The following is a 17,076-nucleotide window of genomic DNA, read 5'->3' as shown; positions in this document are numbered from 1 at the left end:
GAGGTTTCACACATTCCATTTTGATCCGCATTAAACTTAAAAGCGCAAAAGTCTGGACCAAACAAGACGGGATAGGCCTGAGAGCAACATCGTGACAAAGCCGCGTGATGTGACGAGCTGGGTTGCTGCACCTATGTACTGGTTCACGTAGGACATTGATCAGTGAACGGGAGACAACATCAGGTGTGATGCGCTGCGGGGTCAGAGGTCAGGGCACATTCAAACCTGTTAAAGACATTTTAAAACCATGTGCAGGAGGTTGACGCATCTTGAGACCCCAAGAAAAGAGACTGGTGGAGTTTATCTCTACAGATTTTAAACCGAGTGAGTATCTGTAGTGTATATTCATCTCTTTGATCTGTGTATTGATTATAGAAATATTTGGAAATACAAAAGCACTTGGCCAAGCTCCTCATTCCCCTCCTAACTGGATTTACACCGTCCACATGGTTAAAAAATGATCCAGAATCCAGGATTATCTTCTGGATCATCACCAAAATGTAATCATATTTTCCTGGTAACATTAATTAGACGTTTGAACGGCGGTCTCTACCGCCACCTGGTGGTCAAGGCTGTTTCAAACGATTGGCCCAGTCCTCACAGATTCCACAACTTTATGTCATCAGACTCATCATTCACAGCAGAGTCATCAGCCGCCGTCGCCACCACGAATGCCTGTATTCCATAGACGTGGACCTTGACTGCTGCGACAGACACGGCGTTTCATGGTAGAACGTTGTGCCAGATGAAGGGAGATAAGATGTTAAAATGATCAACACCAAGAGTAAAGTAGTGAGTGCCGTTTTATCTTTATTATCATAATGGACATAATACAGTAGTCAATTACTGGATCTAGAAAAAGAAGCACGGAGATACATTTTAGTGGAAGCCAAAAAGGTTTAAAATTACCATCAAAGCAAAGCAAGTGTAGATATTAAAAATATATTGACTTTGAATTGCATTTAGGCTAAAAGGAATTTGTAAATCAATGCATTCTGTCCTTCATGACATCTGATATAATATCCAAACATAATTAGAATTGCGGGGTTATATAATAATCATCATTTATGCATAGACAGACTTCACTGTAAAGAGGCATAAATGCGTTTCATGACGTAGGCATGTCCTGTGACTGGAGGGTATTTGTTGGAACCGTCCACGCAGGTGATCAGAGCTTCATCATCCGGATTGAGGAAGAAAGCCACAGACAGACGTGTGTTGGAGGCTCCAGCAGCGGGCAGCAGAACTCTGTGTGGCTGAGGCGACAAGAAGAAGACTCGACACGTAAACGCTGTTGGCCGGTGGTGTTGCTTAATCAAGAACTTTATTGATTTTTTTTTTGGTGGTTTGTCAAAAGGATTTATCCTTGGACTTTTGCTTGCTCGGTTGTTTAATCAAGAAAAACCCTGCCAACCTTCTAACTCTGCAACCATGGCATGTTTTGTGAAGGCTTTCGACACATATGGTTCATTAACCGACAGCAGGTGTGTCGAATATTAAATACAAAGCCCACACTTTTTTTTATTGCGTGTTAAGCAACACTTTAAAATGAGGTTATAATTAAGTCAAATAAGAATTTATTGACATCTTATTCATGTCAATACAAAATAATTCACTAAATTACTCCACCAATTGCAATTTTTATTTGTTATTCGTAATGACTCAGTCCATCCATTTGAGCTGTGTTGCTATGGTGATGCTATTAGGGCCATCGGCATGCTGGGTGTTATTGTAGCCTACCATGTAAACTAATGCTGCTATTTTTCATTCAAGGTAAACTATTTCAGATCCGACATCGTTTTCTTTTAACAATTCCGAATGTGTTTTAGTAATTCAAGAATTGTTGGTTGATACCTTTTCAAGCAAAACTTGGACTTGATGAAAACGGGACTAAAACCTTTTCTTTCAGATGTGAGAAACTCACTGCAGAGGTGAACTGATCGCTGGTCCAGCGCTGCATCAGGTCACCGATATTGATGAGGATGGCTCCGGGGATGACGGGAACGTCAATATATTCACCTGAACGAGTACGCACCTGCACATGAAGACGAGCCCGGTGCATTGCATGTTTAATGTCGTATTCGGGCTCCGCCTCATTGATGATGATGATGTTTGCATCTGGAGAGGAGGAGATGTTACCTGCAGCCCTTCGTTATTCTGAAACAACAGCGTGACGGTGCCGTAGTCCGAATGCTCTCCACATCGCAGCTGACTGTCCTTCACTTTCTCCCTGTTCACCGGAGGGTAAAACAGCAGCCGCACTATTGAGGGATTTTTATTTGCTGGAGGAAAGTGAAAAGATGGATGACTTCTGGGGCACAGAAATTTACATTGACCTCAAGATTCATTCGATTCAACCTAGAAAACTAAAAGTGAAGTTCCTCCAGATAGTCAGCCCCTAATCAACATGAGACGTGGAGAAGGCTGTAAGACGTAGCAGCTGTATTACCATGTATATTACCATGTATATTACTATGTATATTACCATGAGTATGCTCTATATTCCTCACTGGACTTTGGCTTTCATTCCACCAAACATAAAAATGATCCAATTTAGAGATCAGTGCTTTTTAATTGATCAAAATGGATCAAGCTGCATGGATTAGAAATACAAATCTAAATACCTGGACTTGTACTAAATCCTAGCAAGTGAGTACGTGTGCTTCCGCCGCTGCATATTTGCCAGGATCGTCCTCACACAGTCCAAAGATTAAATAAACCACTGAGTTGCTTCAGTCGACTGGTCTTGCATTTTTATCTCACTTCAGTGACACACAGCTTGAACACGCTCCACATTCCGAGCTGCGAGTGTTTCTTACATACTTCCAACAAAACGATGAGCGCCGAGGAACACCTGGGGGTCCAGGTCCAGGCTGTGGGCCATCGCTGTTAGCAGCCGCAGACCGAGCTCTTTACTACGGTGGAAGAAAGAAGTTATGACCTCCCAGAATTCTGCGACGGGCGGCCATTTCTATCACAGAGGAGAGACCAACTCAGAGCCTGGCAGGAAAGGTTTTGGTACAGCTGATCTAGAAAAATGATCAATCGCTGATCAGACACATCTTTGGCATTTCTGTGCAGCAATTTCCTGCTCCAATCATTCATCAATACAGGATATATATTCTAAATATTCCATTCTTTCGCAGTCAAACTGTGACGGTGAGTCGTTACAATATCAGGCTGAAGTAGGCCAACGTTGAAGCACTCCTTTAGGTCTGGGGGTCGAAGCGGATTCAACCTGAAATGCAGTTTTTTTTTTCAAATTTAAAAGTTGTGAATTCAAAACAGATGATTAAATAAGAAGTGTGCTCTGCTTTCTGGCCCTGACCTCTCTTCCTCATTAAAAACCCAGCCGTGATTGGGGTTGTTAAAATTTGCCCAGCTGAAAGGTCGTTTCAGTTCATCGGGTTGCTGGAAGAATTCCTGGGATTTGTCCAGAACGCGTTCCATCTGTCCGAACACGGCAGGGGGGGGGAAGGCCCAATTCACTGTGAGCACATTCAGCAGATTGAATTTGACTTTTAGCATCTCCTCACCTCCTTCTGAGTGATCCCAGTGTTCTTCAGGAAAACAAAACCGACTTCTGTAAGTGCTGCTTTCAGCTGTCGACTCAAGTTGTGCATCGGCTCCTCAGGGACTTCCTTCTCATCCAGGCTGTAGGCGCCAAAGTCGATCACTGGGATCTTCATCTTAAAAACCAAAGGCCTGTTTGATGGGAAAGTAAGGCAGAGTTCTGAGTTGTTCCACTACCAGATGCAGGTTAAAACATGTTTGTCTAGTTATGTGATTTTGTTGTATTGTCATGTGACATTTCCAGCCAATAGGAAAATAGGTCAAGAGTTGGAAATGGTTTATCTTATTGCCCTTTGCTGGTGCTTGCAGGTAAAACAGAGGTGAGGTCTTTGTTTACAACCAGTTTTATAATTTGTATGTATAGTTCTTTTTTAACCTGTCCTGTAACCTCAGCATTCAGTATGAAGGAGTCTGTCGTTACCCTGCTATTGTATTGTGTGTTTTATTTATATCATGGTATAGTACTAGTTGTTGTAGTAGTAGTACTAGAGTGGTATAGTAATATTAGAAATATAGTAATAGTAAAATAGTAGTAGTATAGTATCAGTAGTATAGCAATAGTAGTAGTAGTAGTATAGTAGTAGAAGTAGTAGGTATAGTAATATTAGAAATACAGTAATAGTAAAATAGTAGTAGTATAGTATCAGTAGTATATGAATGAAACTGTTCATTTAAAATAATTGGAAAAACTAAACATCTTTTCTAAATTATTGTAAATTAACGTTTTAGTTGTATTGCTTTGCTTTGGTTTTCTGGATTCCGACTCTTCCGCTGCGTCCCTGAAGCCCTCCTGTTCAGCGGTCAGACAGCGACACTCGGTGGCAGATTTGTGAATGGAGGCGGGACATTGTTGTCAGGGCCTCACGCCATTGGCCATGTCGTGAAGGGTTTGGAAATTAGAAACCAAAACCCGCGCTCGCCATTGGCTAAAACGCGAAACTTTCTTGGCCAGTATCCAGCCTCTTCAGCCGACCGCCACACCTACTGCAGCCGAGTCCGGCGTCCAGTGGACTCCTCCGGCACTAAATCCACGCGTTCTGCGTGATTAACCAGCAAACAGGACCCTGCCGATCAGACCCGAAGCTCCACGGTACCGGTAGGTCCCGGCTGCTATGACGCTTTAGCTGACATACCTCCCATTTGTTTCATTTTTTACCAATAAAATGCTTAAAAATCTGCGTCTTCTCTGAATCCGATTAAACGTTCGACCCAAACGGAATTTGAAGATCCGTCATATTAAATAAAATAAACTGTAGATAACATATCCGACACCGTGTTTGCTGCTGCTAGCATGTTAGCTAACAAATTGTTCAGGGTCGATGTTCGCAGTGTCTTCGTCCCGCAGCGTTAAAGAACATCTGCAGATCCATTTGTCGATGATGTCGGGAGCGACTTTACAAAATCACACGAGCAGTTTAAAAACGCTGCTTGAACTTGTACTGCGATCTAAAAAAAATGGTTCGACCTCTGATTGGAGGTCACATTTCCCAGATGATCGATAAGCTGTCTTTCCATCTGTCTGCAAAAAGTACTTGTATAGCAACTGTGGGGAAGAATGATTTAGAGTCTGCAGCAAGTAAAATACTTTGTTATATTTGGGGTAAATATTTCTTCTCTAACATCTTTTTTTTTTTTTGTCTTTCATATTGAACATTGATAAATCAGATATTCCAGAAAGTGACTGTGGAGCGTCATGTTTAAGAAGGAATCGGCCACGGGCGTGGAGAGCCAGACCGGCGTGGAGCGTGCCGTCGCCGCTGCCTGGGGGGCCGTGATCAAGCTGCCGGACCGGCAGTGGAGCCGAGTGGCGATAGGGTGAGCAACATTTAAACTATCAAATGGGAAGTGAAACAAGTCGGGTTTGTAATGGTCCAGATGTGTCTGCAGACCCGTCTTATTTACCAGCTGTGCTGCCTCCTAGGGTGAACGCCTGCGTGGACGTGGTGGTCTCTGGAGTGGCGCTCCTACGGGCTCTGGATGTGGATCCCGGCGCCGGACGGGATCACGAAGTGTTGAGCTCCAAAGAGGATCTGAAGGAGATCTTCGTCCACTACATGGAAAGGGGCGCAGCCGCCGAGCGCTTCTTCCGCGACAAGGAGGCGTTTCAGGGGATCGCGGGCGCTGCAGCGGAGAGCCTCGGTGCACAGGCAAGCCCCCCTCCCCCCCCACGGGAGGCTTGAGTTGTCTTTTTAACACTAAGCTTTCCGTCTCTTCCCAGCTGTTCGTTGGAGGGAACGCTGCCCTCATGGGCCAGAAGCTCGCTAGCTACCCCAGCCTGTCGGTACGGCGACGCATTTATCACTGCATGAACTTCCTGTTGTGGAGTTCAGACTTTTTATTCCCTCACATAATTCCAGGATTCCGTTCTTCACCCACCATAGCAGGAGTTTGTCAAAGTCCAATCAGCTGTTCTGCTGCAGGTCTTGCTCTGTGGCCCAATCGGACCTAAACTTCACGAGCTGCTGGACGAGCGAATGATCGTACCCCCCGAGTCTCTGCAGGAGACGGACGAGTTCCACCTCATCATGGAGTTCCAGGCAGGTAAGAGGAAGCGCCGGCCGCCGGTCGGCTGCGTGCGGAGCGATTCCACAACGCCGAGGTCGGGTTTTCTCGTCTTCTCTGTCTCCAGGCGAAACGTGGGGGTCGACCGAGGCGCCGCGAGCGAACCGCTTCATCTTCTCTCACGACATGTCCAACGGGAGGATGAGCTCCCTGGAGACCTTCGTGGCGAGCTTGGCCGGGTTCCAGCCGGAGCTGGTCGTCCTGTCGTGCTTCCACATGATGGAGGGTCTGGGCAGAGACACGTGGGAGGGCCGGCTGAGAGAGGTCAGAGACTGGGTGGGGGGGGGGCTTTTTTTAGTTTAATTTAATAAAATAAAATAAAATCGGTGGATGCCGCTCGTACTGGCGTGCCAGATCCCTTAAGGACACGTCGATGGATAACTTCGTGCTTCCTGTCCATCGCCATCGTGTCTTTTCTTCTCACCGCCTGGGGGAAACCCCGTTTACTCTTAAATGCATCCAATACTTGAAAATATCCCCTGAGAAATATACTTTTCGTGTACTGAATGAAGGAAATGCAGCGACTCTGATTCTTCGGCCGCCTTCATGCTCCGTTTAGTCTCACGTCTCGCTCTTCCTTCCTCCGTGCAGTCCGTGTCCATCATGTCTGCCGTACCTAAAGGTACTCCCATCCACCTGGAGCTGGGAAGCATGGCCGACAAAGATTACATGAACCGCATCTTGCTGGAGGTACGTGAATCGACTCGCCGCGTCCCTTAAAGAGGAACGAGCTCGTCTTGAAGCGCTGAATACGCAGCCGAAGCTCTCCCCTCCGGTTTCTCTCGGCAGTTCATGCCCCTGGTCAGCTCCATGGGGCTGAACGAGCAGGAGCTGCTCTTCCTCTCCCAGGCCGGCCGGGGGCCGCACGCAGACATGGCTTCGTGGGAAGGCGTTCCTGACGTAGGAGGGGTCAGCGACATCCTCTTCTGGATCCTGGAGCGCTACGGTCGCAGCGGACCCCCGTCGGAGGCCAAGCTGACCCGCGTTCACTTCCACACGCTGGCCTACCACGTCCTGGCTTCGGTGGACGGCCACTGGGGTAACCAGCGGGCGGCGGTGATGGCGGGGGCGCGGGTGGCCACCAGTCAGGCCTGTGGCCCCCAGGCTGTTGATGTCAGCAAGGTGGAGCTCAGAGCGCCGCTGGAGTTTCACAGCTCCTACTTTGAGCCCCGAGAGACGCTGTCCCTGAATCCATCGGAGCCGGTCGCGGTGTGGCGCCGCGGGAACGTCACATTCTGCCTGGCGCCGGTGCTCGTCTGTCTGGAGCCGCTTCGGACGGTCGGGCTCGGGGACGCCATTTCAGCCGAGGGGCTGATGTACTCTGAGTTTAAGGCCCAGTGGGCTCTCTGAAGGGAATCATTTAAAATGATCCGGATAAATAATGGCCGGTCCAGAGGTGTGGTTGCTGGGTTGGTTTTCATGTCCAGCCTGTCCACTGGTCCGGGTGGTTTGGACATGTCCAGAGGAGAGACGGGGACTATATCGGTAGAAGGATAATAATAGTACTAATAGTATGGCAAATAAGAATCTAGGTCAGGGGTCACATTTTGCACGTGGGCGACCACTTCCGGTGCCTGCGATCCTGAAAATGTTGATATTGATCAGTATTTTAATATCTACACTTTTCTCACTATTTGCTCTGATGGCAACTGATTTATTAAACCTTTCTCACACTTATCTTCATGCTTCTTTCTTGTTTAAGATTCAGCTGTGACTATTATGTCCATTATGATCATTTGCTGCTTAACAAAGATAAAACTGCCCACGGCTCCGGTTCGGTTTCGTTTCTCTCTAACGGGTCGCTGCGCCGTCGCCTTCGTCAAAAGCGACGGGAACGCGTTCATTCTGCGCGCAACGGAGCGCAAGGACGGAACGAGAGCCGTGGAAACGCAGAGTGTGGCGCGTCCGCGTGACGTCACAGCTCGGATGAGCGCTCTTTCTCCATCTCATGCGTGTTTCTCCGCGTTCGTTCCAGAGTGCGTTCAGTGTAAAGTGAAGATTCGGGCTGTGCGTTGCGCGGATGAAACCGTCACGCTGCTGTCCAAGGAGGGCATCGTCTCCTGCGTGGACGCGACGCGCACTCCGCTTATTCCACGGTAAGAAGGAAAACACGCCACAGAACCTCCTGAAGTTGTCGCTGCGCCTGAAAACTCAGTCATTATTGGGTTACTTCTGACTCATCCGACATTGTTTATTTCATTCTCCTCAAGGACACCCCCCCCCCCCCCCATATGTAAGATAATATTTTGATTATAAATGTCGCACTGTCGCAGAAAGCGCATTCTTCACCTCCCTCGGTGTGCACTAGTGTTAAAGTGAAAGAACAAACAACCTGCCCTGAAGTTAAATGTGAACCACCGCTACACAACGTGGAATGAAAAAAGTATTCTGATTACATTCTGTGTAATCAGAAAGTTCTTGAACTAAAGTACTTAAAAGTACTGTAGCTGCTCTGGCTGCATAGAAGATGTTAACAGACAAAAAAAAGCAACTTGATGCTTCATACTTTCCTCCAATTGGTGTTCCTCGGGGTTCCTGTATTTAGAATGGACTATATCAGAATGATAATACAAGAAAAGCAAGTCCAGAGTGACTCTCCTGACCAGCACTACCCCGAGTCTCTGACGTGCTACTCCATACTGGTTCTACCCTTATACTCAACCAAGGAGATCATGCGAGACAGACTGACGGAGGCCCTGATGCCAGAAAACATGTTCTTGATGTGATGGTGGACCTGCTAGATGTGGGCGGGTCACTCCTATAATAGATTTAGGTGAAGATTATATTTGACCAAATGCCATCCTGTTCAGTGTTCTTGACATAAATATTAATGTAATTGCATTTTTTTGTTTCTTCCTGAGAATACTCGGTCTTTAAGTTAGTGATGTTAGACCTGTTGTTTGTTGCATTAAAGAGCAGTTCACCCAAAAAGTAAAAATTACCCCCCATGTGGATGGGAAGTCAGGACTTTTCCACATTTCTGGAACGTTGCATTAAACAGCATTGCAGTATTCATCGAAGCAGCATAAAAAAGTCTGAGATATCTCAAGTTATGTGTAAAGTTTCACTTTTTGAATTAAAGTACGGTAAAAACATATTGTGTGTTTTTTTTAATGCACCTTTATTCTCCATCCAACTCTAGCAGAGTTTTTGTGTTTGTGTCTTTCTCAACCCAACCAGTCCAGACAGATGGCCGCCCACTATGAGTCTTAGGTTCTGTTCAATGTTTCTGCCTGTTCAAGGGAGGGTTTTCCTTGCCTCTGTCTCCAAAGTGCTTTCTCTTGTGGGACGAGTTGGGTTCCATCTGTTCCTGCAGATGGAACCCTTTCTGTAGGGCAAAAAAATACATATTAAAATGTATAAATGAGAAAAAAATTAATAATTTAACAAGAGAATATAATTATTACAAAAAAGTCAAAATTTTATGATAATAAAATAATTTTACAAGGAAGGATGTGATTTCCTGTGTCGAATGAATCAAAGGAAAACTAGATGGCGCTATCGATCTGCAAGTTGCGTGGAAAACTGTAACAAAGAGCATCTGGGATGATTCTACGAAGCAGACTCCTGCGTGGGTTCCGTGCAATGTTCCCTCTAATTTTTCATGCGTCTGAGCAAACACACAAACCTGAGCAGCCCCTTGGACAACTTTGAGCAACATCATAATAATACATTTTATTTTAAACGCACTTTACATTTGAAAGCAAATCTCAAAGTACACAATAAAAATAAATAACATAAAAACAAGCGATAAAAAATCAACAAATAAAACAGATAAAATCAACACGCAAAGGATGTGTGTTCTGTGGTCCCGCGAGAGTCCTGGAACTCCGACTACAATGGCGTCTATCAGATGCGTAAAAACATGTGAATCTCATCGTTAGCCAGAGCAGCCAGTCACCGGCCACTCACTGACGCACAGTGGGAAATAGCACAGAATTAATTTTCACAATTTATGTCATTTTCAATTTAGGTTGGATTTTGTTTTTGTGCGCAACGTAGATTTTCGCTGCGGGAAGACCGTATCGGCTGTGCGTAATTACGCACTGACGCGCGCTCGCGCTGGTGTATCGACGTCAGAATGAAGCTGGACGCGCACGCGCGGCTCCGAGCTCGTGACCGTGCGCGCACACATGGAGTATCGTGAAGGAAACGGCGGCGGCGTCGCGGTCCGCGTTTGACGCGTGAGGTTCGGTACCGACAGACGGGAACCGTCCAGCCCAGCGGCGCAGCGATGGTAAGTTGAGAGTGGGTTACCGTGATCGCATCGCCGTGACCGGACCGCGACGTACCCGTCAGGGTTCCGTGGGGTCGTGGGGCATGCAGCGGCAGCTCGCGGTCCGGACCGTGCAGCGTTAGTGGATCGAACCGGTGAGGCCGCCGGTCCAGCTGAGGGAGGCGGGGCTTCGATCGTGTTGTGGTGAAGGATGCTCCGCGCAGAATCAGTGATTTAATCACATTTCAGTCTAATTCAGTGGTGAAGGTTTCATTTAATGACCTAATGAGAATAAATCCATTCATTCTGATTCAATTAACTTGATGCCACCTTAAACTCTTCAGGTCGGGTTTGGGTTCGGGTTCTGGGTTCTGTCCTGTCCCTGATGTGTAACTTTCTATACATGAAAAAAACAAATACTGAAATAGTCTTTGATACTTTTTCTTTTATTTCCATGTCTACAAGTTGAATTTATTTTCACTCTTTTATTGTGAGTTTACTTAAATTATTTCTCACACTCACTGAACATAACAAATTAAATGAGATGGGGGATTTTATTTGTAAATAAAATGCTTATTTGATATTTTAGGCTGTTCTATATATTCAGGGAAGAGGGCGAAAAAACTGACAACAGCTACTGTGTTGATGATGAAGATGATGATCATGGTGATGAAGATGATGGCAGCTGAACCCGCTACCCTTGGGTAGATCTGATGATGACATCATCAGGACTAATACCACCTTCTGACCCTATTAGCCAAGCATATGCCACACACACACACACACACATTATGGTTTCCTGTTACAGTATTGATTGGGCATGCCATTTGTGCTGGATGCGTGTTATTTGAGATAGAACCAAACACAGCCCGTCAACTTCACTGACATGTAAGAGAAGAGTTTGCCCTCTACTGCTCCCACTGTAATATAAAAATATAAATGCATATAAATATAAATAACGAATGAATCTAAATCTTTACGTCTTTGTGAGGTATCAATCTATTCCTGGTCCCGAGCGTGACGTGCCGAGACGTTGGCCTCATCAGCTCCATTTCCTTCTGCTAAAATGTCCTCAGCGTTGTCATTTTGTCTCATTGTCCTCTCTTTGTCCTCCCAGGTGTCCCCCCACTAGTGAGGACTCCTCCCCCTCCCTCTGTCCACAGCGCGTCCATTTTCCCGAGGCCCAGTCTCTCCGTCCGCCTCCCCTCTTCTCCCCAACATGGACTCCTCTGGAGACGCAGCCTCCGCCCTGGACGGACACCCCGACCCCGGGGGCTGCCCCCGGCGCTCTGACCTCAGCGGACTGTACCATCTCGGTCGGACATTGGGCAGGGGACACTTCGCTGTGGTCAAGTTGGCGCGCCACGTCGACACCAAGCAACTGTTTGCTGTCAAAATGATTGACAAGACAAAACTGGACGTGATGGCAGCGAGCCACCTCCTGCAGGAAGTGAGGTAACGCCAACGAGGAGCCGCTTCTTGATGCTATTGCAGCACATTCGTGCGTGATCCGTTGAAATGTTACCGGAGCTAGAAATAGAACCAGAGGTTTTTTCTTTGTGTGTCCTAATGTTTCAGGTGCATGAGGCTGGTGCAGCATCCCAACGTGGTTCGCCTCTACGAGGTCATCGACACGCCCTCCACCCTCTACCTGGTCATGGAGCTGGCCGAAGGCGGCGACCTCTACGACTACATCCTCCGCCACGAGGGAGGCGTGGCCGAGGGCACGGCCAAGCGCCACTTTGCCCAGATCGTGCGCGCTGTGGCGTACTGCCACCGGCTCCACGTGGTGCACCGGGACCTGAAGCCGGAGAACGTGGTCTTCTTTCCCCAGCAAGGGGCAGTGAAGCTAACAGACTTTGGGTTCAGCAACTTATTCCAACCCGGGACGATGTTGGCTACCAGCTGTGGGTCGCTGGCGTACTCGGCTCCAGAGATCCTGCTGGGAGAAGAGTATGATGCTCCAGCCGTGGGTGAGGAACGCACCTTACACTCCGACCGATAGCGCTGTGGGGACGCGAGTAGACGAAACACTTTTGTCGCTGCTCTGGAGCTGCTGATCGCCTGCAGCAGAAACGGGCCGCACGGCGAATTCAGCTTCAGGGTTACATTTGTTATTGTGTGTTCCTTTGTCTCTTTGTCTCTCCGTGTGTGTGTGTGTGTGTGTGTGTGTGTGTGTGTGTGTGTGCGTGTGTGTGCGTGTCAATAAGGGATTACTGCGTGTATCTGGGTCAGTCTGGACCAGCCAGACAGTCATGAGTCAAATGGGCTCGTTCTGCAGTGGAACCAAACACTGCAGCTCACCACTGTGTTCTCTCAGTGTGCAGCAAGCGTGTGTGTGTGTGTGCGTGTGCGTGTGAGAGAGATAGCACCATGTATCACTGTTAATCCATAGCAGAGTGGTTGTTCTGTTGCTAATGATGACTGATGCGATGCAGTAGAGAGATTTGGTCCACGGTAGTGGGTGAGGAGGGGGGAGGGGGGGGTGTGTTTGCTGGACACGATGGTCTGGATTCTATAAATGCATCTGCACAGAATGAAAGTGTTTCAGCTGCACGTGAGTCTGACTTCAAAGGAACGAGTGAAGCCCGTAGAGTTTGAGCTTCAGTGCTCCCGAGCGTTCATGTTGGGTCCTGGACGCCGTGCACGTAGCGCAGCCATTATTGTTCATCTAGCCGTGTTGGGTGCATCGTGCAGATGTCAGTGTGGCATGCCTTATCCCTCTCTGCGCTTCACGTTTGTTCTAATAGATCAGTGGAGCCTATAAAAAGCTTTCAGTGTTGGCTCTTAATGCGTTGCCCCAGCAACCGCAGCTGAGTGTTCTTTCGCTCCTGTTGCGTTTCGGTGTTTGTGCGCTCGTGACGTTTCATCGGGATGCTGATGAAGCTCACATGCATCTTTGGCTTCAGCATGACTCAGCATCAGTTCCTTTTCGTGTGTGAGTTCCCGTTTCTGAAAGTGTCGTCACCAGGCGCAGTCGTCGAGCTCGCGTCCCCCGAGACGTGATCTTTTTCTGCTGCACTTAAGACGCAAAGCTCTTCCCTGGTAAATCCTGCTCTGACTCAACGCGGCCGTACGGTTGCATCATCACTCTGTACATGCGCGTGGTCATAAATATGTGTGTGTGTGTGTGTGTGCACAGAGACGTTCCATCGTGAGGTGACTCGCAAAGCCGTCCACGCCGGATCCTGTCCGTGTCTTTGATATATAAGCAAGCAGCCGTTACGTCCTGTCAGTAAATGTGCGTTTTGTTGATTGTCACATGATTTTCAATACATTTTTTATTTCTATAGCGTCAGATCACAACAGGAAAATTATCTCCAATGAAGCTCAACTGACTACAAAGTCGTAAAAATAAGGAAGAATGTCGAATAAATGGGCCTATTTTTTTGTTTCCCAGTTTTACTTAGATAATCCGATCAGAGTAATCTGATCACAGCTTCCTAGTGGAGTCCGGTTTGTGTCCTTTTAAATCAGCAACCGATGACCCAAATGCACCATTTGGGTGCTCAAACGGGCTGAAAAGGCTAACGTTTATTTTTCGAGAACTTGGAGGACCCTTCAGAATGGGTCAGCCAAGGCGACCCTTTATGACGCACTTGGTTTTGAAAGTAACAGAGACAGAACCTACGAAGACCCACAACCAGCTATAGACAAGGATCATTACTCCTCTCTATTACAGAAGTGTGTGTGTGCGTGTGTGTGTGTGTGTGTGTGCGTGCGTGTCTTTAATGCATGGTGAGAATGTGTGACATTCCCCAGTGAGTAGAGAAAAGTACACTCTCAGCTCAGCCTCTCCTCCTTGTTGCATAATGCTTCTCTGGACTGGAATATGTGTGCATGTGAGCGTGCGTGTGCATGTGAGTGCACATTGTGTGGCGCAGACTCAGGGCTTTTTGTTCTAAATTGGACAGTTGCTGAATGTCCGGGGGGGGTGGGTGTAATCCCTGGATTACTCAGGTTAGAACCAGATGATCAGAGATTTTTTTACCAAAACATTTCCTGTTTTGTCAACCAGTCCAACTGTCGAACTGTTCTGATAAGTATGCGCTATGGAATAGCAATATCTACATATGCACATATAAAACCAGTGTGATGTAAGCCGAGGCATCGCAGCCGTCCTCTGTCTAAATCCATTGTTACGTAAGCGTTAAATCTGCCGATTTAGCGTTCCTCCACTTGTGTTGGGCTAAACACAGGAAGAGAACTCGTGCTCCTTCTCAGAAGCGTACAACAAGCCCTCTGTCTGTGTGCACGCATGTGTACATTTCCTTGAAGGAGCCACTGTGTTCTGGTTCAGGCTGTTCTGGGTTTGTCTGCATGATTGCAGGGTGGGGGTGGGGGGAGGAAAGGGAGTAGAAGGGAAGGAACACAGTGTCAGCAATGTCAGTCAGCAGGACCAGGAAGCCCGGCCAGATCCGGTGCATCCAGTCTGACTTCCAACCGTCACGCCGCCCCTTCCTGACGTTTCCCACAAGAGCAGTGTGTAATGTTGGGATTCTAAACTTTACATTTGTAGAATCAGATGTTCATCTCGTGTTTTTTGGCTGTAATAGAAAATAATGACCAGGTATAAATAAAACAATAGACACCAAAAATACAAGATGTAATTGTTGGAAAGAATGCCTAGATCCACATGGTGATCTGCTTCCTGCTTCCTTCTTTGTCCAGATATCTGGTCTCTGGGTGTGATCCTCTACATGCTGGTGTGTGGAGTTCCTCCCTTTCAGGAAACCAACGACAGTGAAACTCTCGTCATGATCCTGGACTGCCGCTACTGCGTCCCTGAACACATCTCAGGAGGCTGCAGAGAGTGAGTTCTGCCGGACGCCGCTCTCGCTGAGCTGTCTCTGAAATACAAATCTAGCATCTTGATGGTAAACCGGTTTGAATGTCGCCGTAAATGAACTCGTCTCATTAGCACGCCTTCCACTGGACCATGTTGGCGTCCCAGTTCTGTCAGAGGCTTCTCCGCTTTGCTGAGAGACTAAAATATGTCATCGTCTTTAAACCGAGAGCGTTAAAATCTGACTGCATCGTCTGTGTCTGAGTCGTAAACCACATTTGGGTTCCTTCAGCATTGCAGAGTCGGCTGTTTTAAATGGATTTAAATGGTTTAATGGCTTAATTATGTTTTCATGGTCTTATCTGGGTCACATTGAAGCTAATCACGCCGAGCTCTTTGCTCCAGCTGCGTTCTACTGAAACGTGTATTTCTCTCCCGGTTTTCCGTCACACTCGATGATCGTGATGGGGAAACATCTTATTCCATGTTGGCTTTAACTCGGATTGCCCAGCAGAAATGGTCAAATAAAAATAACCCAGGCTACAGGGTGGCATACTCACGACTATTATGGATTAATACACAGCTGAATATAGTCCAATAAACGGGAAATTTGACAGAACAGAAGAAGATTCTGGATTTCAAATCAGAGAAAATCAGACGGAATCAGGCCCTTAGCTCAAACCCTCCTCTAAGCGGCTGTAAAAGCTGATGACAAGATGTGTTACAGAAATTGAAGCGGTGAACTGACATCCTCCCTGTCTTCAGTCTGATCTCCAGGATGCTGCAGAAGGATCCGGCTCGCCGTGCCTCACTGGAGGAGATTGAGGCTCATACCTGGCTGCAGGGGCTGGACAACGCCCTGCTGACCCCAGAGCCCCCACCTCATTGGCTAGCAGGAGCCCTCTCCCCCTCCTCTCCTCGCTCCGGAGGGCCTGAGTGTGGGGACCTCCTCGCCGTGAGACCTCCCAACCAGCAGGCTTTCCCTGGACCATGGCAGCCCAGCCTCAGCGTCGCAGTCCGTCCACCTCCAGCCGGAGAGCCTCCCGTTCCCAAGAATCTGCCTGCGCTGCAGCAGATCTGTGAAGAGGAGGAGGAGGAGGAGGAGGAGGAGGAGGAGGAGGAGGAGGAGGAGGAGGAAGAAGAAGAAGAAGAAGAAGAAGAGGAGAAGGATGAGGAGGGAAGCTTGGGAAGAGAAGGGCCGATGATGTCTCCTGTGTTAATAGAAGAATCAGAGAGGCAGGTTGATAGAACGGATCATCCATGTGGGTTCCAGCCCAGGGCGGATGAACAAACAGAAGAATCTGGAAGCTCCTTGGAGATGCTGGCAGAGGAGGAGGAGCAAGACGACAGTGGGAGCATGATCTCAGACCAGCCAGGAGGTCATGGAGACAAGCTGGACAGTCTGTCACCTAAAGCTCCACCATTGTTCCTGCGTGGTTTGAGGGTTCCCTGCTGCCGGGGGCAGCCGGACCCCACAGACCGAGAAGAGGAACCCAACAACAACACTGATAAAGGTCCTCCTGCCCTCGCAAAGTTCCCTCCAACCCTCCTCCATCCATCCATCCAACCTCCTCCATCCATCCCTCCAACCCCCCTCCATCTGTCCATCCAACCTCCTCCATCTTCAGCCAGGCCCATTCTGAGCGAGAAGCAGGCCGCGACAACGGGCCGAGAACAAGACGGGCGAACTGATGAAGGTGGGAAAGACGACCTCGGGACAGATAGATCTCGACCCCGCAACGCTCCGGGGACCCGGGACGAGAATGCCTCAAAGGCAGAGCCGGGAAAACGGCACGGCGTGAAGCTGCGTGAAAGACTCTTCCAATTCCCTCTGTGTGAGAAGGCTCTGGCCTTCAACATACCAACGCAGGACAAGCCCAAAATCCTGCCGCTGGCTCAGTACAACTGCTGCCGTGTGCTGTGAGCGAACCCGGCGAGC

General features: G+C 48.0%; 3 protein-coding genes across 3 annotated transcripts; 2 read left to right on the top strand and 1 right to left on the bottom strand.

The window, feature by feature from the left end:
* Positions 1–828: 828 nt before the first annotated feature.
* Positions 829–3,745, bottom strand: LOC137894055 (uncharacterized). Its single transcript, XM_068739523.1, has 7 exons — positions 3,537–3,745; positions 3,329–3,450; positions 3,172–3,238; positions 2,824–2,971; positions 2,140–2,282; positions 1,925–2,035; positions 829–1,256 (listed from the first exon to the last, which is right to left on the bottom strand). The coding sequence occupies exons 1-7, from the start codon at positions 3,687–3,689 to the stop codon at positions 1,083–1,085; spliced, it is 918 nt and encodes a 305-aa protein (XP_068595624.1). The 5' UTR covers positions 3,690–3,745; the 3' UTR covers positions 829–1,082.
* snrkb (SNF related kinase b) lies at positions 3,694–17,061 on the top strand (the record flags this gene model as incomplete). Its single annotated transcript, XM_068739960.1, has 5 exons — positions 3,694–3,725; positions 11,651–11,806; positions 11,930–12,324; positions 15,023–15,164; positions 15,903–17,061. Coding segments are annotated over 5 exons (1,884 nt in total), but the record flags the coding sequence as incomplete, so codon positions are not given.
* On the top strand, positions 5,613–7,793 carry LOC137894162 (ADP-dependent glucokinase-like). The gene is made up of 6 exons (XM_068739637.1): positions 5,613–5,720; positions 5,792–5,854; positions 5,994–6,114; positions 6,203–6,399; positions 6,727–6,825; positions 6,925–7,793. The coding sequence occupies exons 1-6, from the start codon at positions 5,628–5,630 to the stop codon at positions 7,483–7,485; spliced, it is 1,134 nt and encodes a 377-aa protein (XP_068595738.1). The 5' UTR covers positions 5,613–5,627; the 3' UTR covers positions 7,486–7,793.
* Positions 17,062–17,076: the final 15 nt, after the last annotated feature.

The sequence above is a fragment of the Brachionichthys hirsutus genome, chromosome 5 (genome assembly GCF_040956055.1).
Source record: "Brachionichthys hirsutus isolate HB-005 chromosome 5, CSIRO-AGI_Bhir_v1, whole genome shotgun sequence".
Taxonomy (NCBI): Eukaryota; Metazoa; Chordata; class Actinopteri; order Lophiiformes; family Brachionichthyidae; genus Brachionichthys; species Brachionichthys hirsutus.
The sequence above is the reverse complement of the archived record's forward strand: the minus strand, read 5'-3'. Positions and strand labels throughout refer to the sequence as shown.